The 26,364-nt window shown below is 58.7% G+C and overlaps 1 protein-coding gene across 1 annotated transcript in view; it reads right to left on the reverse strand.

Moving 5' to 3' along the window:
• Positions 1-26,364, reverse strand: part of SHANK2 (SH3 and multiple ankyrin repeat domains 2) — a 419,611-nt gene that overhangs the window by 370,809 nt on the left and 22,438 nt on the right. Inside the window, exons 2-6 of the mRNA XM_039235341.1 lie at positions 25,849-26,052; positions 22,771-22,842; positions 20,678-20,786; positions 4,794-4,945; positions 3,465-3,632 (exon numbers count right to left, since the gene is read on the reverse strand). Coding sequence (XP_039091272.1) covers positions 3,465-3,632; positions 4,794-4,945; positions 20,678-20,786; positions 22,771-22,842; positions 25,849-26,052 — 705 coding nt within the window. The remainder of the gene's footprint in view (positions 1-3,464; positions 3,633-4,793; positions 4,946-20,677; positions 20,787-22,770; positions 22,843-25,848; positions 26,053-26,364) is intronic.

The following is a 26,364-nucleotide window of genomic DNA, read 5'->3' on the forward strand; positions in this document are numbered from 1 at the left end:
CATGATCTCGCGGTTCGTGGGTTCGGGCCCCGCGTTGGGCTCTGTGCTGACTGCCAGCTCGGAGCCTGGAGCCTGTTTTGGTCTGTGACTCCCTCTCTCTCTGACCCTCCCCTGCTCACGCTGTCTCTCTTTCTCCTAGAAATAAAAATATTTAAAAAAAAAAGTGACAAAGCCCACACTCTATTAAAAAAAAAAAAAAAGAAGATAGTGACGGGGGCGTTCATGGGCCAAGTGGACTGTGGTGGGGGCGTGGCCGGGCAAGGATGCGTGCTGGGGGCGGGGACGTCAGTGGAGGACAGTGGCGGGGGGCGTGGCCGGGTGAGGAAGTCAGAGATGGGAGCGTGGCCGGGGAAGATAATGGGGCCCCAAAGACCATGCACCTACCCCTGTGAGTAACTGCAGTAAAGCGCTTCACGTGAATTTTTTCCTTTAACTGGAGAGCTCTCTCTGATCACCGAGAGAATTCTAGAGATTAGCAAACACGCTCAGAGAGGGCAAGACACTTGCTCAGGCGACCCAGGCAGGGTGGAGGGGCCGCTGCCTCCCAGGCCAGAGTACACTGGACTGACAGCAGGAGGGGGAATCACCCAGGCCCAGGGAGGGAGGGCGCAGCCGCACGGCGTGGGAACGAGGCAGCTGTCCCGTCCCTGGGGGCAGCCACCCTCTCCGAGCTCCCAGACTCAGTAACACGTCCTAGAGTCCTGACACACTCAGACCCACGGTCCACAGGCCCTGCGGGGTGCACGGGAGGCACACGAGAGCAGAACCTCCCCCGCCCCCGGCCCCTGATATTCCTGGTTGTGGGAATGCATTTGGGTGTTTTACGCTTTCTTCCTTCTGCAACTTGGGATTTTCTGACCGTCTCCCTGTTGAGCAGTTAATCTGAAGAACAAAGCATTTGCAGACAAGCTGCGGACAGAAACGCGCGCTTCCAGAGTAGGCCTGCAGGGGGCGGGCATCCCGAAGCCGGGCGCCCGCAGGTGCTCCACCGGCAAAGCTCTTCAGCACCTGGCCTTGGCAAGGCCCGGGAGCAGGTCTGGCGGTGGGCACGCAGGATCCCTGGAAGGGCCTGGAGCCAGCGGCTGGAAGCGGCTGTCCCCGCTCCGGGGTGCGAGGCCCAGGGACAGACCTCAAATGCAGAACCGGAGCCCCCAGAACCCCACAGCGCGTCTCCTGAGAGCAGAGCCACCCAGCTGGCTGCGGGCCAGAACCTGCCTCCTCTACGTCCTGCTGCTGTGGATGCGCGGCCACGTTAGGGGCGGGGGCTGCGAACCCCTGGATGCTGTGGTCTGAGTAGGGCTGGGAGTGAGCTCAGGCGGCTGCTGACCCAGCTGCCTTGGGCAGGTCCCTCACCCTTTCTGGGCCTATTAACCGGTCTAATGGAGGCCAGCAGGGTTCTGCGGGGGTTGCTCCAGGGTGTGAGGGACGGGGCAAATCAGGACGATGTCAGAGCCGACTGGGGGTGAGACTCTCAGAAGGCCACACGGCCGGCCATTCTCTGTGTAGCGTCTTCATCCACCCCTCGCTGCCAGTCACGGCAGGGGCACATGAGGCAGCAGGGCTCAGTAGGCAGCGACTTGCCTTGGGTCACTTCCCCTGGTTAACCCCAGGAGCTGCAGTAAGGACCTGGCCTTCCCTTTCCGGCACGTTGTGAAAAAGAAACCCACCACCGGAGGGCAGTGCACGAGCTCCCGGGGCATCGTGGGAAGCAGGAGCCCAAGCCTCCAAGTTCAAACTCAGCGCCAGAGGTGGGGCCCTGGGACCAAGAGGTTCAGTGGCTTCGGTGCCTGCTGGCCCTGACTCCACGCTTGAGGTCTCCGGGACGGAACCCGGCACACGCGGGGACCAGACGTCCCGACTGGAGCCAGCGCTGCGGGAAGCGACCACAGGACCCCACATACACGCTCATCCTCGGGGTGAGAGACAGGCCAGGGGCCAGACTGTCACACGTACCAGAGAGGGCAGTGATTCTAGTGGGGAGGCCTCCAGCCGTTTGAGGGCACGAGGGCAGAGAACCCAGCTAGGAGAACTCTGCAAAGTCAGGGCTCTGCAGCCGGGTCAGGCTTAGCACCCCCCTATCTTCTGTATTTCTGGTGCCCTGACATCTGGGGCCTTGCTGACTCTGGAAAGTGTGTCCCTCCCGGGGCACGTCAATTCCAACAGTAAAGGACTCGTCCAGAGGGTGACTCTCAAATGCAAAGGAGCCCACGCAGCGCCGTCACCCCCGCCCCCCATCTTACTGGGCTCCCAGCCTCAGGGCCACGACCCACCTGTCCTCATCAGCCCGGGGCAGGTCCCAGACAGCCAGGGACGGCCCCCGTGTCCCCGAGCCCCTGCGGTTCTCCACACTAGCCAAGCCCCAAGCTGCTCACCCTGCCCCTCCTGTTCCTTCCCCCAGAACCATGGTGAAGGCCCTTGGCCCCATCCCCCCCCACCCCCAGCTCCTGCTGACGGCAGGAGGGGACTGCAAGCCTCCCCGGGCAGGTAGGGCCACAGCGGCTGAGGGGAACGGACAGGTAGCCTGGGAGGCAATAAAAGTCACTGGCCACCCAGGGAACAGCTCAGGGCCTCCCCCTGCCCAGCCCTCCCCCTGCCATCCTAGGCCGATACTCCCCATCTGCACTCCGAGACCCACGGCCCACCCTCCTCTGCTCGGAGACCCTGACCGCTCTGATCAGAGAGTCCCCTCCACCACCCCGGCTGTCCCTGCTTCTGAGAACACAACTTCCTCTCCTTGCCCTCGATCCATTAAAGAGTTCATCTGAGCCAGCAGGAGGAATTTCTTTTCTTTTCTTTTTAAGTAGGCATCACACCCAGCACGGAGCCCAACGCGGGGCTTAAACTCACCACCTGACATCAAGACCTGAGCTGAGATCAAGAGTTGGATGCTTAGCCAACTAAGCTACCAGACGCCCCATGGCGGGTTCTGTTTCTTTACAAGACTGCAGCTGGCACAGTCCCTAGCCTCACTGTTGCCAGGCGGGACTGGGGAGACTTGTGCCCTGTGCATGGAAAGTGGGCATCACACGGGGCCGCCTGTACAGGGGATCAGGCATCACACTAGGCCACCTGTGTCAGAAATTGGGCGCCGCACGGGGCCCCATGTGCATGGAAATTGGGCATCGCATGGGGCCACCTGTATCAGAAAGCACCTGGTGCCATGCTCTATCAGGGCACCCAAGATGGTAGACACACGGAAAGCCTGCAACTCCAGATGACCCTTGCCCTATGGAAATGCCAGAGCCTGGACTAACCTTCAGTTTCTCTACAGATGTCAGAAATCGTATTTCCAGGTAAATACCCCTGTTCGGAACTGCTGGTGACTAATTCAAACACCTTAGAAACCTGTGTGGGTCACATCAACTCCTGGGAGGGTGGGGGGTGAGCAGCTGCTGCCCTGCCCCGGCGGGGGCGGGGGGGAGGGGCGGCGTCAGGGGTCAGAGAGGTAGACAGTGATCGCGTACCTGGTGGATCTCATGCCAGCCGTTCTCGTCCCGGCAGCACACGGCGGCGTGTTCGTGGAGCAGGAGCTCACAGCAGTAGGGATCGCCCCCCACGATTGCGGTGTGGTAAAGGGGGGTGAGGCCATAGCTGTCCTTGTAATCCGGGGACGCTCCAAGCTCCAAAAGGGTCTAGGAAAAAACATCAAACGTGTAGTCATTGGTCTCATGACCTTTCTTGCAAGAAGTGAATCAAGAAAGAAGCACGAAGGTCACACTCTGCCCCAGGCCAACACTGACCTTGGCACCTGCAAGAGTTCAGTGGGTCCCAACTTTAGACAGCGAGGTTTCTGGCCCTGAACTAGCACATGGGGGCCAGCATGCAGGATGTGTGTGCATTCGGGAACCCATGGGGCACCGTGCAGACACACACCTGTGACAGATGCGCAGCTGTGCAGACACGCACCTGTGCAGAGACGCACCTGTGCAGACGTGCACCTGTGCAGAGACACACCTGTGCAGACACGCAGCTGTGCAGACACGCACCTGTGTAGACACTTGCTTGTGCAGAGACACACCTGTGCAGACACACACCTGTGCAGATGTGTACCTGTGCAGAGACGGACCTGTCCAGACACACACCTGTGCAGACACGCACCTGTGCAGAGACGCACCTGTGCAGACACACACCTGTGACAGACACGCGCCTGTGCAGCAATGCACCTGCCACACTCAGAGACGTCCTGTGCCCTGCTGACCCCCTCTGTACCAGCAGAGAGCAAAGTGAGGGTGGCCCTTGCAGAAAAAAGGTGTACCTATAACCTAAAACACAGCATAAACGATCTCCGCCTGCACCGTGAGGGGGGAAAACCGGAAAGTGCTGTCGTGAATGCTGAATTTTAGACAAAGCCAGCAGATGAGGTGCAGCTGATGTAAACTCGGCCTCCCCGCCGGGGCTCTTAGAGGCCCCACGCACATAGTGGGGGGGGGAGCAGGTAAAGCACGCAGGGGGCAGTGGGGAGGTAGGGGGTGAGACCAGACCCCAGATCGGCTTCCGGAGACCAGGGACAATGGCAGCAGCAGCGAGGCTGGCCCAGGGTGGGTAGCTTTCAGCGCTGCCCCTCTGGGCTGAAAACACAAGCCTCTGACTGAACCCGAGGGATGATGACCTTTTGTGAAAACCAAATCTTACAAATCCCAAGAAGAGAGGGTGGGGGGCCCAGACCAAACTTCCAAACCCCAGTGGGAACACAATTCAGGGTCAGGTCAGGTGGCCGTGGTGGTGTGGGGACAGGGCACGGAGATCAGACAGGCAGGAGGCGCCCCCCGGGGGAGATGGGCTCTGGAAAGTACCTTCAGGGCCACTTGGTTCCTGGCTCGGGCCGCTTTGTGCAGGGCCGTCATCCCGTCTCTGGCACGGAAGTCCAGGTGAGCCCCGCCATTTCTGAGAGCTTTGATCACCTCCGCGGAGTCGTCCAGCTGCGCGGCGAAGGTCAGCGGGGCCTCTACGGGGCCCAAACACACGCAGTTCAGAACCACTCGGGAGACAGCCGGGGCACATGGCTCCCTCCCGGAGTCAAGTTCAAGGTCTAAACGGGAGCCTGAAGAACTGGCCCCAGAGGTCCCTGCGGCTCCCACCCACCTGTTAGGCCCGACAGCCACACGGTTAGTCAGCATGGCCAGGCGACCCTGGTGACACGTGGTGCCATATGCAAATCAAAGCAGGGGCCAAGAGTTTCCACATTATCACCTTGTGGGCTCGGAGTCGGAGGAGCTGCCCGCTGCCCTTGCCCTGGGGACACAAACCCGCAGCACCATCCAGATGCTTCCCTTTGGGAGGAGAGACCCCTAGCACTGTAGTTAAGGGTCTAAAAGGCAGATGCCCACGTTTCTTCATTTCAATTTCACAATGTTTCAGGGCGTCTTGGTGGACGCCGGGACTTGACCTGTGAGGCGTGGAGCCTGCACCCCGTGGAGGCCTGGGAGGGCAGGGACCCCAACAGCCGTCACAATGGCATGGGGTCAGCTCAATAAACAACCAGCATGAGGGCTGGGGTGGGAGCCCTGGGGACAGAAAGATGAAGCCCACCCCCCTGGGACAAAGGTCAGGGAGGGTCCCCCACAGCCCTGTGCAGCTGACTCTGGGCCAGTCTGTAGCCGGCTGTGAAGGGGATGCCAATATTTGGTTAAATCCATCTCCTCCACTCCCCTCTACTCTGCCCACCATCGCCCCACCGTCCTGATGCGGTTCATCTGAGAGACTTACACGTTACAGAAAAGTGCCAAGAGCTATGTGACAGCACGCAGGTCCCCAAGACCCAGACACAGTACACACAGTAAAGGACGATGATGAGTCGTTCTGACTTCAAGCGCATTTTGGGAATAAAGGGATCAGGGCCTCTGACCTGGGGCCGAATTCCCGTCTGATTGCACCTCGGTTACAAACCCCACTGTCGCTGGGAAGACAAGCGCATCATGAGTTGAGCTCCACTGCCCCATCTATGATCGATCTCTGTGCTAATTTTCCCACAGATGAGCACTGTACCCAGAGCTCTTTAAATTCACCGTGGGAATCACCCGAATTTTCCACGGTGAGATGTATGGGCTTAGCCCACTCCCTGTGGCCGGCGTGCGTATGTGGACACAGCCATGTGCATGTGTGACACATAGCCCACACGCCCTCTCCCAAGGGACACGGCCTCCCTCACGCTTTGGCCATGTGCGTCCCCATGTGTCCCAAGCACGGCCAGTGTTCACGAATGCCACCAGACACATCTCCCTGCAGTCCTATGGGAAAGACCCTCTCAGGCAGGGATCTGGTGTGAATTAGGAGTTTTCTGGGGCAACGAATGGGGCGGTGATGATGGGGCGTTTCCTACACAGAAAACATCCAAATGGCGAGGGGCGTTGAGGGTGGAGACTGGTGTGGGGGCGGGCAAGACATGTGGAAACGGGGCAGACGTGCAGATAGACGCAAGCTTGGGGAGAGACCCCCACCCACCAGAGAGGGGAGAGGAAGCTGCTGGGTGTTCACCACCTCAGCCCCAGCCACGTCCCGGCCACAAGCGTTAGAAGGCTCACTGAGGTCTCAGTTCCTTCTGGGAGGCAGGTAAGGGGTGTGAAAAGCCTGGTCCCCGGGAGCCACCAGCATCTACACCTCAAAGTCAATTTCTTTTAATGTTTATTTATTTCGAGTGAGAGGGCAGAGAGGAAAAGAGAGAGAGAATCCCAAGCAGGCTCCATGTCCAGCGCAGAGCCTGATGCAAGGCTCACAGTCCGTGAGACCATGACCAGAGCTGAAATCAAGAGTCGGACGTTTAACCGACTGAGCCCCCCAGGTGTCCTTCAGAGTCAAATTTCTTACAGCAACTTGAGGATGCCGGCCCCTCACATTTAAGGTCAGTTCACGACTGATGCACACCGGGGGCAAGGTCAACCCTCTCAAAATGGTCAGTATTCTCTCTCTTATCTGGCCCTCCACACACGGCCAGTGCAGAAGTCTGCTGTTCCAAAGGAGATGTTAAGCTTATACCACACTGATTGATAACTGACAACCTCAATGTCATTTTATAATGAGGACATCATCTCAGAGAGGGGTGGTGACAAATGATAAAACCAGAGCCAAGGCTGGGAACGTACCTCCGACTCTAAATTACAGACCCCTTCGGCCAAGCCATACCCTGGGACGGCACTGGGTGCATAAGCCCCACTGAGTAGATACATGGGTAACGAGAACCGGGCAACCCCTTAATGGCTTGTGGGGGGCAGGCCATGGACAGCACCCAGGGCTGTTTCATGGCAAGTGGTACCTTCCCAAGGATTCCAGAAGCCCTCCTCCAATGAGGCACTGCAGCCTCGCCACGATCAGAGCTGAGTGGGACCCACCCCGGTGAGGTCAGGAGAGATCCCCCAGCACAGAGATCGTTCAGGAAGGAGATGTCCAACAAGAACCCACCTGGGCAGATGGGACCCCCGCAAGAAGATGCTTGTCCCTCACCTGCAAACCTGTGACCCTTGGGGGCTTGCACCATCTGTGCCACCAATTACCATGCAGCCGCTCCTCTATGCAGCTTGGGACCCGCAGACCTGCAGTGTAATTCTCTGAAAACAGTCCTCAGGTTCTGCGTTGTGAAATGTCTTCAGTTTTAAGAAATATTCTGGAACTTCAGCATGGCCCCATAGACACCGCTCTTATCTTTTCAGATGGTTTTGGACACATAATACCCTCATAAACCTAGAAAGGGCCCAGCAGCATTTGGGCTCCAGAAACGACCAGCTGTGCTTTGGAAGGCACCAGCGGGAAGGTCTGCAGGTTGACAAGCAGGAGGGACCTGGAAGGTACTTGTACGAGGGCCCCTGCTCCTGACGTCCAGGCCGTGCAGAGTCGGGGGCATCCAGGCTGAGCAGACCCCGGGGCATCCAGGCCGTGCAGACCCGGGGGCATCCAGGCTGAGCAGACCCTGGGGGATCCAGGCCGCGCAGACCCACGGGCATCCAGGCCCCGCAGACTCGGGGGCATCCAGGCTGAGCAGACCCTGGGGCATCCAGGCCACACAGACCCACGGGCATCCAGGCCGTGCAGACCCGGGGGCATCCAGGCTGAGCAGACCCTGGGGCATCCAGGCCACACAGACCCGCGGGCATCCAGGCTAAGCAGACCCGCGGGTGTCCAGGCCGTGCAGACCTGGGGGTTTCCAAGCTGTGCAGACCCACAGGCAAGGCTCCCCAGGCAGGAGAAGTGTGCAAGCACAGAGCAACCACCATGCCCGTGGGTTCAGTGTGCCACAGGCCGGAGCGTGCACATCCCGGGACCACACATGTCCCTGGGAGCATCTAAGTGCCAGGAAAAGACCTCAGAAACCAAACATGTGGCTGAGCTCTTCCGTGAGAGGCAGCCACCGCTGGAAACAACACCCAGCCCCGCTCCCGGAAGGCTGTGCCCGAGCCTGCGTCCAAGTCTGGACCCACAGGTCCAGGGGCCTTGTGAGGACCTGGTGCGTGCGGCCCGCGCTGGACAGCATCCCGCTCAGAGCGCACCCTCAAGAGACTGGCAGCCAGGGCAGTTAGTCTCGTGAGCAGACACAGATCTTTCTCTCTTTGTTAGGGCTTTTCCTACAACAGTTTCAGACCCTTTGTGATGGCTCAACTATTTTACAATAAAAAAAGTAATGTCTAAAATGAACCACAAACTTGTTAGCATCCCCACGCCCACCGCAACCTGGACTGACACAATCCCACGTGGCTTCTCAGCCAGAGACAGTCCTGAGTCTCCTAGAATGTAGAGCAAAAGAAACAGGTATTCACACCACTGCACTGGGGACTGTGGTTGTCCAAGGGTGATAATAAGGCACAGTATCCCTGAGTTTTTATAAGACAGATACATAAATAGATCACTGGATGAGCAGGAAGGTTGACGGATAAGTGTGTGGGCAGATGGGTGGATGATGGATGGATGGATGGATGGATGGATGGATGGATAGGTGGATGGATAAGTGGGTACATGGATGAACAGCTGGATGAGTAGATGGATGGGTTGATGGCTGGATGGACAAGTGGATGGATGGATGGATGGATGGATGGATGGATGGATGGATGGATGAGCAGGGAGATAGATGGATGTACTGATGGATGGATGGATAGGTGGATGGATAAGTGGATAGATGGATGAACAGTTGGATAAGTAGATGGATGGATGGGTGGGCAGGATGATGGGTAAATGGATGGATGGACCAGTGGATGGATAAGTGGATGGATGGATGGGCAGCTGGATGGATGGATCGATGGATGGATGGATGGATGGATGGATGGATGGATGGATGGATGGATGGACGGACTGATGGATGGATGGATGGGCAGGTGAATGAATAAGTGGATGGATGAGTGGGTGAAGAGATACAAGGAAGAAGAAACAGAGGGAGGGAGAAAAGGAGAGAAGAAGAGAATGTGAGTGAAAAGAGGGGCAGGAGGGTACATAGATCGAGATGACACGTATGCACAAACCATTAAAAATGAGTAGAACCAATTAACATTTGGGCTCACAGGTGGCAGAGGGAACAGAGTGTGTGTCCGCTTATCTTAGTGTAGTTTTCTAGCATAAAGCTCAGTATTAAATTATTCATAAATGACTGCTCACATGCCCCATTCCCTAGGCCTGAACGTGCAAAACGCCACAGGCCTCGTGTCCAGAAGCTGTCGGGGCTCAGCTGTCACTCTGGCAGCTGCCTTGAACCCCACATGGCCCTGTTTCCCACCTTTGCTGCAAAGACCACCCTGTACAGCCCACAGTGAGGGGCCACGGGGGTCACGGCTAGGAAAGTGCTCCAGGAAGGAGAAGCCCCAGCCAGCATGAGGAACAATGGGCCCCGGTGACAGCACCAGCTTAACATGGAGGCGACCCTCACGAGATGTAAAAGGGACAACGGCCCAGTAGGCTCAGGCTGCTGCCTTCACTGACGTTAATCTCACTTTCCCACAAAGGGTCCATTTTACAAAAAACAAACGTGTGTCTCTAAGACCTGACACATCCCTTCTGTGTCACGCTGAATTTTTGCCATCCAAAATGCCAACCTGTGGACCATGACCCAGGAAACCTTCTTGAGCTGGAGCTTCAGAAAGAGCCGTCTGAGGCTGTGGTCGCTAACCTCTAGGGGAGAAGTGGCTTCCAGCTAGAATAGTCTACAAGTCCACACAATGGGGATGTTTCATTCATTCATTCATTCGTTCATTCATTCATTGAATGAGGGGAAAGAGTAGAAAGAGGGAAAGAGAGAATCCCAAGCAGGTTCCGCACTGCGAGCACAGAGCCCGACACAGGGCTCGGACTCACGAACCACGAGATCATGACCTGAGCCGACATCAAGGGTCGGATGATTAACCAACTGAGCCCCCCAGGCTCCCCGGGCGAGTGTCTTCTAAGGGAACACAAGCAAAGCCAGAGAGGAGGGGCCACACCCCTGCCCTGCCCTTCTCTCCTCCAGGTCAGTGGAAATCTGACATGTCCCCAGGTGTCACCGCCTGGGCAGCAAGAAGCCTACGTGCAGTGCCACAGGATGCACATCCACATTTCGGTGACAAATCCAGTGATCTGAGGCCACACCTCAATATTCCCAAGGACCAGAGAGAGAGAGGACATTCAGGGGTCCCTCCCCTGTGACCCAGAGCTGTGGTTCTCAGACTTTGGCATGAATTAGGGGTCACCCCCAAAGGGCTGGTTCATACAAAGAAAGTGGACATCATTCCCAGAAATGATTCGACAGGACTGGAGTAGCTGAGAATCTGCACCTCTAACTGCTGCTGGTCCACAGGGCAAATAATCAACAAATGACCCAAGCAAAAGAGGGGCAGAGGATCCGAAAAAAGACCTTTCCCCAAAGATATACGAACGACCCACAAGCCCATGAGAACATGCTGAGTGTCACTGGTCATCAAGGATGTGCAAATAAAACCGCAGTGACGTATGACTTCATGCTTACTAAGATGGCCGTCACCAAACAGAGCGATGACGGGAAGCGTTGGCGAGGCGGTGGGGGGCTCGGAACTCTGGCGCGCCGCGGGGGGCATGTCAAATGGTGCAGCCACGTTGGAAAACCATCTGGCAGCGCATCAAAAAGTTCTACGCGGCGCTATCACATGGCCCAGCAGTCCCCTGAGTTCGTACACAAGACAGATGAAAACACGCATCCACACACTCTGAACACAAATGTCCACAGCCGTCAACAAGTGCAAGCACCCAAGGAGCCATACCGAGGAATGGGTACGCAAAAGGGGCCCGGACAATGGAGTAGCATTTGGTCACAGAGAGGGACGCCATCACCCGCTGCCACCTGAACAGACCTGGACGCCACAATGCCGAGTGAAAGAAACCACCCAGAGGAAACCCTGTAGTCTGTGACTTCATTTCTGTGCAACATCCAGAACAGGCAAATCCTTAAGGACAGAAAGTAGATTCGCGGTCGCCAGGGGCTGGGGGAGGGGCGGGGAGGGAGGGCAGATAGGCTCAGGGTCTCCTGTTTGGATGTTCTAAAGACAGTGGTGATGGTACAACTCTGAATATATTTTTATTTTTTTATTTGTTTAAAGTTTTTATTTTTGAGAGATAGAGCACAAGCACGGGAGGGGCAGAGAGAGGGAGACACAGAATCCGAAGCAGCTACAGGCTCTGAGCTGTCAGCACAGAGCCCGACACAGGACTCAAACTCACAGACTGTGAGATCATGACCTGAGCCGAAGTCGGATGCTTAACTGACTCAGCCACTCGGGCGCCCCCTAATATATTTGTAAAAACCACTAAATTGTACACCTCTAGTGGCTAAATTTAGTGGTATGAGAAATGCATCTCAATAAAGCCTTACAAAACACAAAAATTGGATTCAACTGTATATAGGGCATATCTTAATAAAGTTTTTGATAAAAAAATACACACGCCCTGCGGTACTAACATATTGAATACACGTAGATAAACGTTTTTAAAAGAAAAACAAATTTTGGTGCTTCCGCCCTGTGCGATGGACCGCCCACACCTCCTCTGTAGAATCAGAGGGCAGGAAGGAAGCCCAGCACACCCTCTGGGTTGCAGACTTCTGACTACCAGGAAGTTCACTGGTTGACACACGTCCACAGCAACCACGCCACATGCCAAGTCCGTTGGTGGGTCCACATATGTGTTCACGTGACGGCCGACCAGGGCCACGCGCTCAGCCTCCCCTGTCCCTGCTCGCGGAGTGCACAGGGCATGTCAGTTACCACAGACAGTGGGGCAGGCGGGGACTGGGGGCCGGGAAGTCACTTTTCGGCAGCGACAGCTCCTGCAGGGATGCACCAGCGCCTCTGGCGTCAGCCTGCGTTCAGTGTTTCAGTGTTAAATTACGTGAAATCAGACTCTCCAAGCAGTCAGCCGAGTCCACTAGCAGATTTGATTAATGCCCCACCCCCACCCCGGAAGAGAAAGAGGAGCTACATACCTTCTCGGGGACACTCCTGGTCTTCAATGAGGGGGACACTTTAACTTGACGAGTTTCCGGGTCAGCACAGGAGACCCGACCAAACGACCCCCAGTCCTTTGATGCCAGTAAGAGGGTGGTGACTTTTTGCCAACTTTCGGCACCTCTAAACATTCTGGCACCTGCTTCCCACGAGAGCCCACGAACAGGGCGACTGGGGGGCCGGGGAGCTGGGGGGAGGGCGTCGCTCTTGCGCTTCCCGCCATTTCCCACTAACGGAAGAATCCCAACCGTTCTCTCCGTGTTCCTTCTCCCTGACCCTGGCTCTGGGGACCGGGCCTGCTAGAGACCGCCCCCAGCAGGTGCTGGCAATGCAGACTCGTGAACAGAAACGGACACAAATCACTTTCACGTGAGGAAATCTCGGATGAGAGCCGGCGCAGCGACAGCAGGGAGAACTGGAGCCTCATCTTTCAGACCAAACCAGGAGGAGGTGTGGCCAGTTTGAGGGAGCGCTCTCAGACCTGGGGCCACACGGGCCAGGCTGCCACCAGCACCGGGTGGCAAAGCCCCGCATCCAGGTTCCTGGGGCCCCTGCGAGGGTTACACCATCCGCATGGGCTCGTGGGAGCAGTAAGCACACGGGGATCACTTTGGGGTCAGACAGTGCTCTGCGGCCGGATGCTCCCACGGGGAAGCACACACACCAGTGTGGTCTGAGGGGGACACACGGGAGGGGACGCACCGAACCTACCAGATCCGGAACCAGAAAAGCATAGGACCTGCTGAGCAAACAAAGCTAAAGCCTCCAGGTGACGAGACACCGCTAGGAACCCGCCAGAACGGACAAGATCCAGGAGGCTGACAACTCAGCCGAGGGTGGGCGCTACCTCCTCCCCTGCCTGTGGGGACGTAAAATGGCGCACGGCCTTGGAAGACGGTTGGGTGGTTTCTTACCAAAAAAAAAAAAAAAAAAAAAAAGTATTACCATATGTTCCAACAATTGCAGTCCTTGGTATTTACCCACATGATCTGAAAACTTACGTCCCATCAGAACCTGCGCACAAAGGTTTGTAGCAGCTTTATTCATAACGGCTCCGAACCAGAAGCCACCAACATGCCTGACAGACACAACTAGGACAGCCACGCAGCGGACCGCTCTCTGGCAAGAAACAGAAAAGCGCTACCAAGCCCCAGGCGAATATGGCCGGATTTGAACACATCCTGCTGAGTGAGAGAAGGCAGTCTGAAAAAGCCATCCCGCTTGATTCCAATGATAGAACATTCTGGAAAAGACACAGCTATGGCGGAAGTAAACGTAAGGGTGCTCCCAGGGGCTGCAGAGAGGCGCAGGGGTGAACAGATAAATACATAGAGGGCTGTTTTCAGCGACGAGGCTGTTCTGTAGGACGCTCTAATCGTGAATACCAGAATCAGACATCTGTCAAAATCATAAACTTCACAGCACAGGGAGGGAAACCCAGTGCGTGCAAATTTTTAAGCAAAGTTTAAAAACTCATCTCAGAGACCCAGGGATCCCGGTTTGGAACGCAGGATGCGACAAAAGAGTCGAGCTGTACCACAGATGTAAGAAACAGCCTCTCTGGAGGGAGTGGGGGAACTGAGGGCCGGCCCGCGAACTCGGACGGGGCGGTCTGCGAGACGAAAGGCCAAGTGAACCCGGGTAAGCGCTGAGCCCGATCAGCGCGTAAAGCCGTGTGCAGCATGGGATGCCGGCCAACAGCTCTGAAATGACTCTGCACGGATCCTGGGACTGAATGATTAGATCAACAGATGGTGAGGAGTGGGGGCCAGGTCTTCCCACCTTCAGCGGGGAGGTTAATGTCTTGGCCGCAGAAGGATCGCAATGATCCGTGTGGCCGGGAATCAGGGCTGGAGACTCATGGTGAGCTCCATATAGATACAGATGGTTACGTACAGAACTGATTGTATGTATGGCTGTATGTAGGAGTCAGTGCACACACATGCACACACGCGCGCACACACACACACACACACAGAGTTAGTTGCTCTGTCACCTGAGGGCCCAGAAGCAAGGACACCCCAGCAGCCCTGAGTGCACCCAGCACCCAGATCTTGGTTCCTGAGACTGTTCTCCAGTAAGAGGACCCAGGCCCTCGGAGGACTGGCTGGTTCTAGGTCCAGGCGGGAAGGACACAGGAGGAGCCTGAGGTGGCTTTGAGTATCAGAAAGTGAGCCGGGGTCAAAAAATAATGACCCAGAAGGACGGGGCCATCAAAGGGACACGGGAGCGAGCTGAAAGAGCTGCCAGTGGCCAGAACTAGAGCCGTGGAGCAAAGAAATTACAGCCAGTAGCACTGGGTCATAACCCAGATTGTACGTTAAATACGCCTCAGTCCATCCTGATAGAACAGAGTAGATGGAAGTAAGAGAACAGAAATGAAGGGGGTGGGAAGACAGCCTCCGGGCAGAACCCCCGTCACTTGTGCAGATCCTCTGTCCTGGAGAAGGCGGAGCCTAACTCCCCTCTCGTCAGGTGTGGGCTGTGCCTAGTGGCTTCCTCCCGAAGGGCACAGTCCCTAAAGGGGGAAAAAGAGCAACCCGACCGTGTAGCAGGGAACCCGACACGCGCTTCAGCCAGGTGAGCCAGGTCAGCATCTCGGGGACAGGTCAGGTGGGAAGCACGTGTGCGGACGCGATGGGACGGAAGGACGCCTCACCTGTGGCCCCTCCTCCCAAGCCCACGACCCCGTCTCTTCATGATAGAAACGTCAGACAAACCCCAAGATGGGGGACATTCTACAAAATACCTGACCAGCTCCCAAAACAGCCAACCTCAGCATAAACGAGGGAAACCCTATAAACGGTCACAACCAAGGGGGCTACAGAGACAAGATAACGAGGTTCTGTGAGGGCTCCGGGGGCAGAAAAGGGACATTAAGTAACTGCCAACGAACTATGAGGAAAGCATGTACTGTGGTTGAGAACAGCCTCTCGGGATCAGCTCATCGACTATAAGGTGTGTCCTGCTCTGTAAGACCGTGGTTGCTGGGGAAATGGGCTGTGGAAGGCAGGTGGAACATTCCGTGCTGGCCTCATAGTAACCCTGTAGCTCCGGCCCCGCCCCAGCGCCGTCACAGGCTCAAGGCTCATGCAGCAGGCAACGGTTTGATAGGGCAATGACTCGTCCCCGGTCAGCGTCCTGAGGAGCATGCACGCTGTGTCACAGGTCACTGTGAGGAGTCCCCAGCCCGACCTCCCCTCCCCCCACCAGCCCCTCCTGCGGCCCTCATCCCTGCCCCCACCCCAATTCCTTCCTTGCTAGATACGCTCCATCCTCACCTCACGCACCTCAATGCATCACTGTAGCCCTCGCGGAAACCTGGTAGGGAAGAAGTAAGAAAACCCCGACAGCACTGGCTCTCCTAGACGCAGGCCTCTCTGTACCAGGAAGTGCGCGTGACCAGCCAGAGGCGCCCGCACTCCCTCCGAGGTGGCACGGACTTCATCCGCGCGGGAAATCTGCGCCGTCCGCTGCAACTGCCCCTCTCCCGTCCGCCGGTGCTGTTATTTCTGGAGAACATTCCGGGATTCGCTCAGGGGCTGAAGGGAGCCAGCTGCGCACGGACCACTGGTCGCCATCTGCATCCAACACGGCTCTTCTGATCTCAAAGCCAGCGCTCGGAGGAGGCCCGCTCAGTGCGCAGGGACCCAGAGTGGCCGCGGAACCTTCTAATTGGGCCTTGTGGGAGCTGGGAAGGAGCTCTCCAGAGCCAGGCTGTGGTGACATGTGGTGGACCTGAGCGCTTCTCGGCGCCGATGACAAGCCAACCAGCCCGACAAGCTGATGAGCTATCGCTGCCCCAGAAACGGACTCAATAATTGGATCTCACCGTAGGAGCCTGGTGAGATCCACTCCGTCAATGAGAAGTCTACCTTCTACTTCTCCACACGTTTTGAGAGTTGAAAAACGTTACTAGCTCTGTTAACACCCCGCCCTCGAGGCAGCTGGGCGTCCCTCAAGTTTGGGAGCACGGAGCGAAACAAAAGCACGAAGCTCATTTTTGCTCCAAGTGTTCGCTTCATTTCCTTCCTGGGGCTCAAGATCCCACACTTCCTGTCCCAGAGGTTCCAGCCAAAGCAGGAGATGAGCCCTGGGGCCTGGTGGGCAAGGCTCTATTTCTTTAGTCTACCTTTGCCCGCTCTGAGATTTCCACGAGAACAGGCGCCAGCCGTTGGCTGGGATCGCAGGCCGCCTTGTTTTCAGACGGTGGTCTCATGGAGCCTTAATGGCCTCCCGTGCATCCTTCAATCGGAAGGGCCACTCCCCCACCTCGGGGCCCCGCGGGCGGCCCAGAAGCGCCCAGAGCCGCGCAGCCCCAGCACAGGGACGTGGCCCACGTCTGTGCGTCGCGTTTCCCGCACTGAGAAGGCAGGGCCGCCGTCCGCTCTGCACGGGGCGGGGTGAACAAGTCTGCTTGCTTCTCCGCAGATCCTGCCGTTCGCCAAGTGGCTTTGAAAAAGTCACCACACTCAGCGTGGACGCCGGCTCCAGTCTTCAGGGCCGGTGAGGGCGACGGTGCGGCGTCTGGACCGAGAGGGTGAGTCAGCTCCTGCCTTCCACCGGGACTGCCTGGTGCCGCAGCGCATGGTCCCTTCCGGGGACGGCAGGGGGCTCCCTCGGAGACCCCAGACCCTCGGTCCGCGACCCCGTGCGCCAGCCAGCGGCCCGAGCCTGAGAGGAGAGGCGCACCTCCTTTCCCCCGGGGCTGACAGCATGGACCCTGCAGCCTCGGGCAACCGAGCCTGGGCTCTGCCTCCTGTGCCGTCAGAGGACATGGGTGCCACTAAGAGGGCCAGCTTGTGGGGACGTGGGGGAGCCGAGGGCAGACAGGCATCCCACGCCCCCCACGCAGCCCGGACGCTGGCTGCCACGTCACTGCAGCTGTAACCGGCAAGAGCCCTCGTCACTGCCAGGCCGACCGACTGTGCCAATTTGCTGGGACCACGGGGCATCCCGATGTGGGACGTGCCATGTGAACGCCAGGGCCACCGCAGGAGAACGGGAACAGGCTGGTCACAGAGCTGCTGTCTGGAGGCAGCCGTCCACGGCCACCGGTGGGTCGTCCGGTGGGTCCAAAACAAGGGAAAGATCCACATCCCGAGTTTCCGCGGCGCTAACGTGACAGGGCCCCTCTGGGGACCCCACTGTGGACGACACGCCCCAGTGCTCCCGCCCCGTGGGTGCTGTCACCCCACTGAGACGAGCCGCGTGTCCCCGGACTCCCCTCGGCCGGGTGCCCATCTGCCCCGTCCCTCAACCAGAACCGCTGCCTCTCGCCTGACGCGGGGACACGCAGGAAGAATCCGGAACGCTGGGGCTGGAGCGGCAGAGCTGGGGCGCGGCGCAGGGCCGACGGGTCTCAGGCCCCCACACGGCCTCTGGTTCAGCACTTCGTATCTTACCCACGTCCCCCTTCTGCGTGCTGTAAATACCTCTGTTTGTCCTTTAAAAGTAGAACTCACTATGTTGGAGCACTGCTAGCTATACCCACACGCGGTGAAATAAATACACACACTGCACGCGGATGTTCACAAGCGTCCAGCCCAGAGGCAGCCGAGCCTTCCGCAGGTGGACAGACACAGCTGTGGTCCCTCCAGACGACGGGATCGTGTCGGCACTGAAGGCAAGTGAGCTCTTCAGCCGCAACGTTATGGAGGAAACGCACACACACCTTACGAAGTGAAAGCAGCCAATGTGAGAAGGCCACACGCTATGTGGTTTTAGCTCTACAACGTTCTGGAAGAAGTAAAACTGTGGAGACAGTAAAGAGATCGGGTCTGCGTGCGTCAGCAGGGACGGAGGGCAGACGATGGGCACAGAGGGCCATTCGGGCAGGGACTGAGCTGCGTGGCACTGCGGTGGCGGACACACCGTCACACCTGCCGAAACCCACAGGAGGTAGGAAACCAAGGGCGCTCCCAGAGGAGCCCACAGACTCTAATTCGTAATGAGCGGCTCGTGGGGCGTGGCCATCACCACGCTAACGCGGGAGGCTGGTGGCTACCGGGCCCCACAGAGCTTCCCCTTTACCCACTCGCTTTCCTGTAAACCGTTAACAAATAAAGTCGGCGACTTTCAAAAGCAAACAAAGTGGGTGAAGAGAAACCAGGGAAGATTCTACTTTTCAGAAGAAGGTTGACCACGACCAGGGGAAATTCCGACCCAGGTAACTTGCATCCGGCGGCCTCCCCGGGAGGAAACAAACAACAACCTCTAGTGTCTCCACCCAGACAAGAAAACAAAACCAGACCCGCGCTGCTCGGCGGCGTGAAGCAGCAGCCAGGAGCAGAGACGGGGCGGTCGAAGGGGAAGACGCGCCCGACCGGCCACCACGTCCGACTCCAGGGGGGGCCGTGGGGAAAGCACAGGCATCTGTCCAGAAATAACCTGGCTCTGTGCCAGGTGGTTCTGGAAGCCAGGGAGGGTCTGCCCTGGAAGAAGAGTCCTTGCCAGCCGCTGCTCCTGGGCAAGGAAGCCAAAGAGAGGGGTCGTGTGGGAAGGGGGGCGGCCCAGAGCAGACCCCCGAGCTCCCCCAACCGCCGGCCCCACCCGTGGAATCATCCAGAAACAGCCATGCAGGTGGCCAGGCTGGCGGATGCCCAGGCCCAAGGCTGCCCCAAGGAGGGAACCACAGACCCCTCGGACACACGTCCCCTCCACGGGTGCCCCTGGTCCTCTCCATGTGTCCCCTCCGTGTCCCCTCCCATGTGCCCTCCGTGTGTTACCTCTGTGCCCATCACCTACGTGTCCCATCTCCTGGCATCTCACGCCCAAAGCTGTGGACAGAAGCTAAATGTAGGAGACACGCAAGTCAGCGGGGATCACGGCACAGCGGCCTGCGCCGGGAGGGGGGGCGTCATGCTCGGCTGGACGGGCACCAGGTGGGGGTCCGTCCCAGCTCGAGGGGGTCAGAGAGGAGCCCCTAGAGATGGAGAAAACTCCACTCTTGAGCTGACATACGCATGTGCCGTGGGCTCAGTAACGAGGCGGTGGGACACATTTATGTGACGGTGGCCCAGATGGAGGGCTGGCTGGTCCCTCCCCCACCCCCCACTGAGTCCAGGAGGAACACGCTCCAGCCCGAGGTGACTGACCTGCTGCCATGGAGACTACCTGAGCCCTCCTGCCAGCCCAGCTCGGTGTGTCCCCCAGCAGGGGACACCCTCACACAGGCCACTGCGCTCCCCCCCAGGGGACACTGGGCGATGCCCGCAGACAGTCTGGTCATCACAACTGGGGATGCCGCGGGTGCCTGGCATGGAGGCTGGCGATGCCGTGGACACCCCACAACACACAACACCCCCCCATAAACAAGCGCCCGGCCCCACAACGGAGGAAAATTCCAGCATAAAGACGAAGGAACCCCACCCTTGTGAACACGGATGGACCCTGAGGGCCCGGTGCTGCCTGAATACCTCAGATTCTGTGTGAGGTCACCAACACGCCGAATCTGAAAACACCGACTGCCAAAACAGAGCAGGCGGGGGTGCGGGCGGTCAAAGGCACCAACCTCCAGTTACAAGACGCATGAGCCTTGGGGACGGACGTCCTTGTGGCCCGGGGGCTAAAGCTAACCGCACTGTGTGACACATTTGCAAGTCGCTGACATCTCCAAAGTTCTCATCACAAGAGAAACAAACTGTGACTCTGTGCTGACGGACCTGAACCAGCCTACGGGCTCAGCTCACCACGCACATAAGCATGGCAGCGAATGACGCTAACATAATGTTACAGGTCAACTGTATCTCAATAAAACCGGGGAGAGGAACAGGGTTAAAGAAAAGTCAATGTTCATTTGGAATCATTTAAAAAATAACTCGTCCATGCCCTCAGGTCACGGAGGCTGAGGTCGGGCACACCTCTGCTCTTCTGACCTGCAAATGATCGGCAGCCCACATGCAAAAGGAGGGTGGGGTTCCACAGGGGGAGGAAGGCAAGCGCGTGTAAGTGCGTCTCCCGTGGCGAGCGCACAACAGCCCATACTCCCTGCCGTTCATTCCTTCCTTCATTCGTTCACTTATTCAGCAGCTGTGGATGAGCGAGCACCGACTGTGTGCCAGGCACGGTGCGGGCTGCCTGGCTCAGCCCCCCTCACCCCTGCTCACTCGGACTCACGCAGGACTAAGTCCTTTCAAAAACCAAGGAAAGTGTCAGAGTCACAGACGCATGTGAAAGCTGCTAACAGAAGCACCTTTCCGGACGAAACTCAGGCTCAAGCGAGGGGTACCAAGGTCCTCCCCACCCGGACCTACCTCCGGTGTCCGGGTCATGGAAATTCGGATCCAAGCCTCGTTCCAGCATCTTGCTGATCTTCTCCACCGAGCGGTGATGAATGTGGTCCATGAACTTTTTCAGATTGGTCTAGAGAAAAACGAAAAAAAAAACCCAGAAATGTCCTTATGGGTCCCCGGGAAGGTTCCTTACAGGGTGTGCTCGGGTCTCCACCATGAAGAGGGAGACGCCCCTGCCCCTGCGGGGCTCCGCGGACCCCCCAGGCAGCAGCTGGGCGTCTGGAAGCCCAGCACCAAGCATGGAGTCCAGCCCTGGGTAAATGCCACCGGGATGCAGGTTCTAGAAATCTCTCGCCGTTCACTGTTGGAGATAAGAGCCACAGGACGATCCTTCACTTCTGAAAGGATGAGCCACCTGGACCACTTTGAAAAACTACTGTTTGCCGGGGCCACCCCAGGCCGTCAGACTCCATCTCTGGGGAGCGAGGCGCCAAGAACTGATATTTGTGCTTTCTAATCTCTAAAGCAGCAGCCGCGATGGAGAGCAGATAGGGCGGCCTCACGCTTGGCTAATCCACTCTTTGGTGGACCTGTGACTGCATGGACAGAAACAGGGATGCCTGGGCACAGAGCAACTCAAGGTGAGAAGACACATTCACTTCCCGGGGGGTCAAAATGATCCGGGGGGCAGCCCTGCTGGGAGGGACGTCTCCCCAGCTCTGCCCAGCTGCATCTGTGACGGGGCACAGACGGCCCGGGCTGAGGACAACCACAGCATCCCACCCGCCTCCATGTCAGGACGCCAACCCTCGCCGCTGGCCCGATTCTGCAGCCCCCCCACCCCCGGGCTGCCCCCACACACTGCAGGGGCGGCAGCGGGAGGTCCGGGGCTTCTGGCCACCGACATAGCTACTTCTCTGCCCGGTCGCTTTCTGCACATTCCAGGCCCAGAATTAACAAATGCCCAACAACACAAGAGACGCTTGGCTTCACTTAACGCTTTCACTGCTATTTACGACCAACTTTTTTTTTTTTTAATCTGAAAGCACATTTTGATCTACACTTCAGAAGGTAATCAAGACGACCACCAGAGGCTCCCTCCAGACCCTGGGGTCTAAACACGGCCACCCCGGCAGATTCCAAGGCTGGGCAAGGAATGTGCATGCGGACCCTGAGCACGAGCGGGGCCACAAAGTCGTGAGCACTCGGCGGACGCGGGGACCCGCCAGAGGGCCGGGAGCCGGCCGCACCGGGGCAAGTGAGCACCGAGGGAAACAATGGCGTATCATAACTGCTGAGCACAGTAAAAACCCATGTGTCCTCCGTGGTACAGACGGGGGACAGAACAGAGCCAGGGGACCCGCTGGTTGAGAACCTGTGTGAGCTCAGGGCACCCGGTGAGCTCACCGGGACGGCGCCTGGGCGGGCGATGCCGGCTCTCCCTGTGCTCACGCCCTCGCGCGTGCTTGGAGCTCACAGGTCCTCCTGGGCACTCAGGTAGGTGCGGCCACGCACTGAGCCCCAGCGCCCCCCGGACACGTACAGGGTCCCCCACAAAGGGCAGGAGCACCTGGTGCGCATCCCGCCAGCACGGAGCCCCCGCGGACCGCAGCCCACAGCCCGTCGCCTCCACCTTGCCGGCCTCACGCGGGTCTCATCTCTGTGTGGTTGATGCCGACAGCTCTTCCATGGACTCTGTGCCCAGTGCTGTCCTCTGTCAGTGGCAGTGGCTCACATAGTGACTTCCCCGCCTCCCAGGGACACCCGGGGGGACGTGCACAGAGCAGCGTCCCCTCGATGCTGTTCCACGTGCAAGTTGCCACCGCACGCCTCCGTCACACAGGAGAAGAGGGCGGCCACGTCCGGGGGCTCCAGAGGGCGGACGGACACCCTTCTGGGCACCAGGAGGGCACGGGCATTTGCATGGTTTAGTCAGGCCTACATGGGCCACGCCAGCAGGGGACACACAGCGCCGGGCACAGCATGCACCCCATCCCCAAGGACACAAGTCCAGACCCACCCTGCTTCGCAGCCCCGCCTTCCAAGAAACCCCGTGGCCCCCTGATCTGTGGAGACCGGGATGCCACGTGAGAGACACCCCTGTCCCTGCCTACCTTTGTGTGCAGCTTGGCCAATTGCTTCTCGTCCAGACTGGATTGCTTGTACACCCGCTTCTTGTATCGAAACTGGCACAGAAACGGAAACAGGAAAAGAGAAAACACGTGAATACGTCACAGGGTGTTCAAAGGAAGCAGGGCCTGGTCATCCACCGTGTCATGAAGGCAGGGGCCCCACAGCAAAGTCTCCCGGGGAAGCTGCCCCATCATCCCGCAGACCCGACAGGGCGAGAACCACGCCTGCGGAGATTACAGCCATGGGGTGAAAAGCCACGGAAAGAAACGAGAGCCACCCAAAGGGACGAGGGAGTCATATCCTCCCACGGAGATCCACGCAGACGCTTCTCTGCAGTAGTGGTGATCGCGGTCCTCACAACCGTGAGAAGCCGGCCCCGCAGGCCCCGCCTGGGACCCCCGCAAACACGCGCCTCCTCTGAGCTGGAAACCACACATTTTGCTCCGACGTCGTAAGTTCCCAAGAAGAAGGTGCTGGTGCCAGTCGGCCTTGAACCCCAGCACCTTGACCTCAGGCCCCGCCCAGAGGCCCCTCTGGGATAAAACGTGCTGGAGGCGCTACTGAAGGTGGGGGAGGGCGCCAGCGGTCTGTGCGAAGATTCCCGGTCGGGATGTTCTGATTCCACCACCACCAATGTCCCGTCAGCTCCGGGCAAAGCTTTCCCAGCTCAGACTCAGTTTCCTGATCTGACGGTGGGGACGCCCAAGAAGAGCGCATGAGCGTCCTGACCGGGACCATCTCTGGGCAAATGCGCTGTGTCCCTCCCCACACCTCCCTCGATTCCGCCAGGGCCCGGGGGTTTACACCAGCCCGGGGGCGGGGGGGGGGGGGAGGCACACAAAGGCGCAGGCAGCAGGGGCCCCCTCGGCACCAACTCTAATTACACATACAGGTTCCAAACAGAAAATCCCTCTGTCGCGCAGGCTGAAACTGGACCTTTTTTTAAGCACCAAAAGAAGCCTGTGGTGAAATCAGGCAGGTCGGTGAAAAGCTCCAGGACCACGTGACCACGTGCTGACCGCGGGCTGAGCTGGACCGGCAGCCGCGGACCCAGACCTGCTTTAGGACCCCACCCCGGTTCTAGACTCCAGCAGCACAGCGTGCTCGTGTGGCCCGCGCCCGGCTGCAGGGGCCCCTCGCACACCAGGTCGTCACCCGTCAGACATCTGAGGTTCCGGGAGCCACGAGCGGTGACGTCAGGAGACGTGGGGGCTCGTAACGGACAATTCTAAGGGAATTCGAGCCACCGGGACCCCTTCGGGTTATAAAACTACGCCAGGGCCCCGAACGCCCCCTGGCGGAACAGGAAGGGTCGGAGGAGGAAGTCTGCGTCGAGTCGCCCGCACGCCCGGCTCGTGGCCACAGGGTTGTGGGCTCCGAACACAAACCCGTTCCCTGCTGTTTTCTCAGCGCCTCGTAAGCAGCCAACCGTGTTCTACAGAAATTCCCGGGGGCAGGGGGCGCACGGCCACGGCCGCTCCTGACGTGGGGAAGGCCGGGTCCGTCCCACGCTGCCCAGCGGGTCGCCTGGCGGGACGGGGCCCCACGGAGGTGAATAAACAGAAGTGTAGCAACTCCTCCGCCCGCAGGAGAGCGCCGGCTGCCCCTGGGCATCCTCGCTGGAGCCTCACGGCCTCCCCGGGAAGGTGGGACTAAGGCCCCCCCGCCGGGTCGCAAAGCTGAGAACTTGAGGCCCAGAGAGGTTGGGCAGCAGGCTCGGGTGCACGGCTACGAGGACTGGACGACGGCCCTGTGGGGCGACGCACCCGCGGGAGTAGAGAGCCCCTCCCCCCCCACCGCAAACTGCCCACCTCGGCCCCGCGACACGAGTCCCTGGACTGGATGTGGGAGGCAGGACGCGTGTCCCCTCTGGAATCTGCATCACCGCCCTGCCAGCTTACGGTGCGTCCCCACGCCTCCCGTTTGCTTCTCGGTGGGGCCGGGGGACCGGCCAGAGTCACTCTCTGGTCAAGCGTGGGCTCTGGACATCCTGGTCTTCTAGCCGGGTTTTACTCTCCTTATGGAAATTATCCGTCCCCCACGTGAATCGTTCATTTACTGTTCCCGGTCTGTCACCTGCCACTCAAGCGTGACTCACACACCACAACCTTGACAGTCTTGTGCTCACTGAACACGCCTAGAAAGTGTCTGGTGCTTCATGCGCCCCCAACATGGGATTTTGCAGCGGATACCCATTCTATGGATGAGCAAACTGAGGTCAGAACAGTGAACCACAGGATGCCAAGTGGCACCCCATCGTTCCCTCCACTGAACCCCTCCCTCTGGTCTGACACACATTCCATCTAAATGAGGGTCCCAATAACCACAGCCTCAAAGTCTCCATCAGGCCCAGAAACATGCAGATTTGGTCCAGCCTTGGCCCATGACATCTCTGACTCCAGAGTGATCTCGTCGCTGAGAAGACTGCAGAGCCACTCAGCGCCCGCAGGCCAGCGACAGTCCCCGCGGCCGGCCTCCCGCTGTCTGAGGAGGTGGAAGTGAGTGTCATCACCCGACAACAGAGACAGAGAAACGGCCACCTTCCAGTGACTTGCGTGCAGAAAGGTCTTAATGCGTCACATGGAAATACCGTGTGTAAAGCTGGGGGTTCGAGCGGCCGGGGCTGGGGGCACACTGTGCGTGGCCCAGCTCGCGCAGTGACCCTTCAGGAGGCGGCCCAAGCTGACGGCAGCTCCAAGCCCACTGGTCATTCCTGGGCAAGAAGCAGGAAGGAAATCCCGCCTCGGATCGCAGCCGCATGGCCACTGGCCACCACATACCCGAGGCAGGGAAGAGGCAGAAGCGAGCCCCATCCTGCACCCCAGGACCCGCAGGCCCCGTGACATGACCTTGAGTCACACCCAAGGCTTGCTCACACCAAGATTTCTCGAAACGAATGGGGCAAGACTTCACCGCCTGAAAGTCACAAAGTCAGGTGCAACCCCAGCTCCCCAAATGAACCTTGAACTTGGGGGTCACAGCCCAGCTGAAATCCAATCGGGAGTCCCGTGCAGGCCCTCCCTCACCCCGCGCCCTGGCCGCGAGGCCGACGCCAGTACCTCCAGGGACGGGACGTCCGGGCCCGCGGGCTGCGGGTACTCGCGCAGGAGCCGCGCCTCGTCCAGGAACTTCCCATCGCGCCCGTTGCTGGCCGGCTGGAACAGCCCGTAGTTCAGGACGTCCTTCAGGCTCTGGTTCAAGGAGCACAGAATCCGCTGCTTTGCCACCCACACAGTCGCGTCCGGGTTAAACCGGATGCACTTCTGCAGAGAAGGACGAAGACACCTGGTCAGTGGTGCAGCCCACCAGGCCCGTGGCCAGAGCTGCCAGAGGTGTTTCCAGAGGTTCCCGGAGCAGCGCACCCCCCGGCATCTCAGCACGAGAAGAAAGAAGACGCTCTTGCGCTTGGATGGGGACCCAGTGTAAACACAAAGGAGAAATGCAAGGATTGGACCGCCGGATCCCGTGGCCTCGACTCCGGTCCCTGGCACCTGCCGTGGTTTTCCAGTCGGCACCACCGACTGTCCTGGGCCCTCCCCACCTGCACGAGGCTTCCCAAACCCTGGCGTTTGGGG

The sequence above is a fragment of the Hyaena hyaena genome, unplaced genomic scaffold, assembly GCF_003009895.1.
Source record: "Hyaena hyaena isolate Hyena2069 unplaced genomic scaffold, ASM300989v1 scaffold_98, whole genome shotgun sequence".
Taxonomy (NCBI): domain Eukaryota; kingdom Metazoa; phylum Chordata; class Mammalia; order Carnivora; family Hyaenidae; genus Hyaena; species Hyaena hyaena.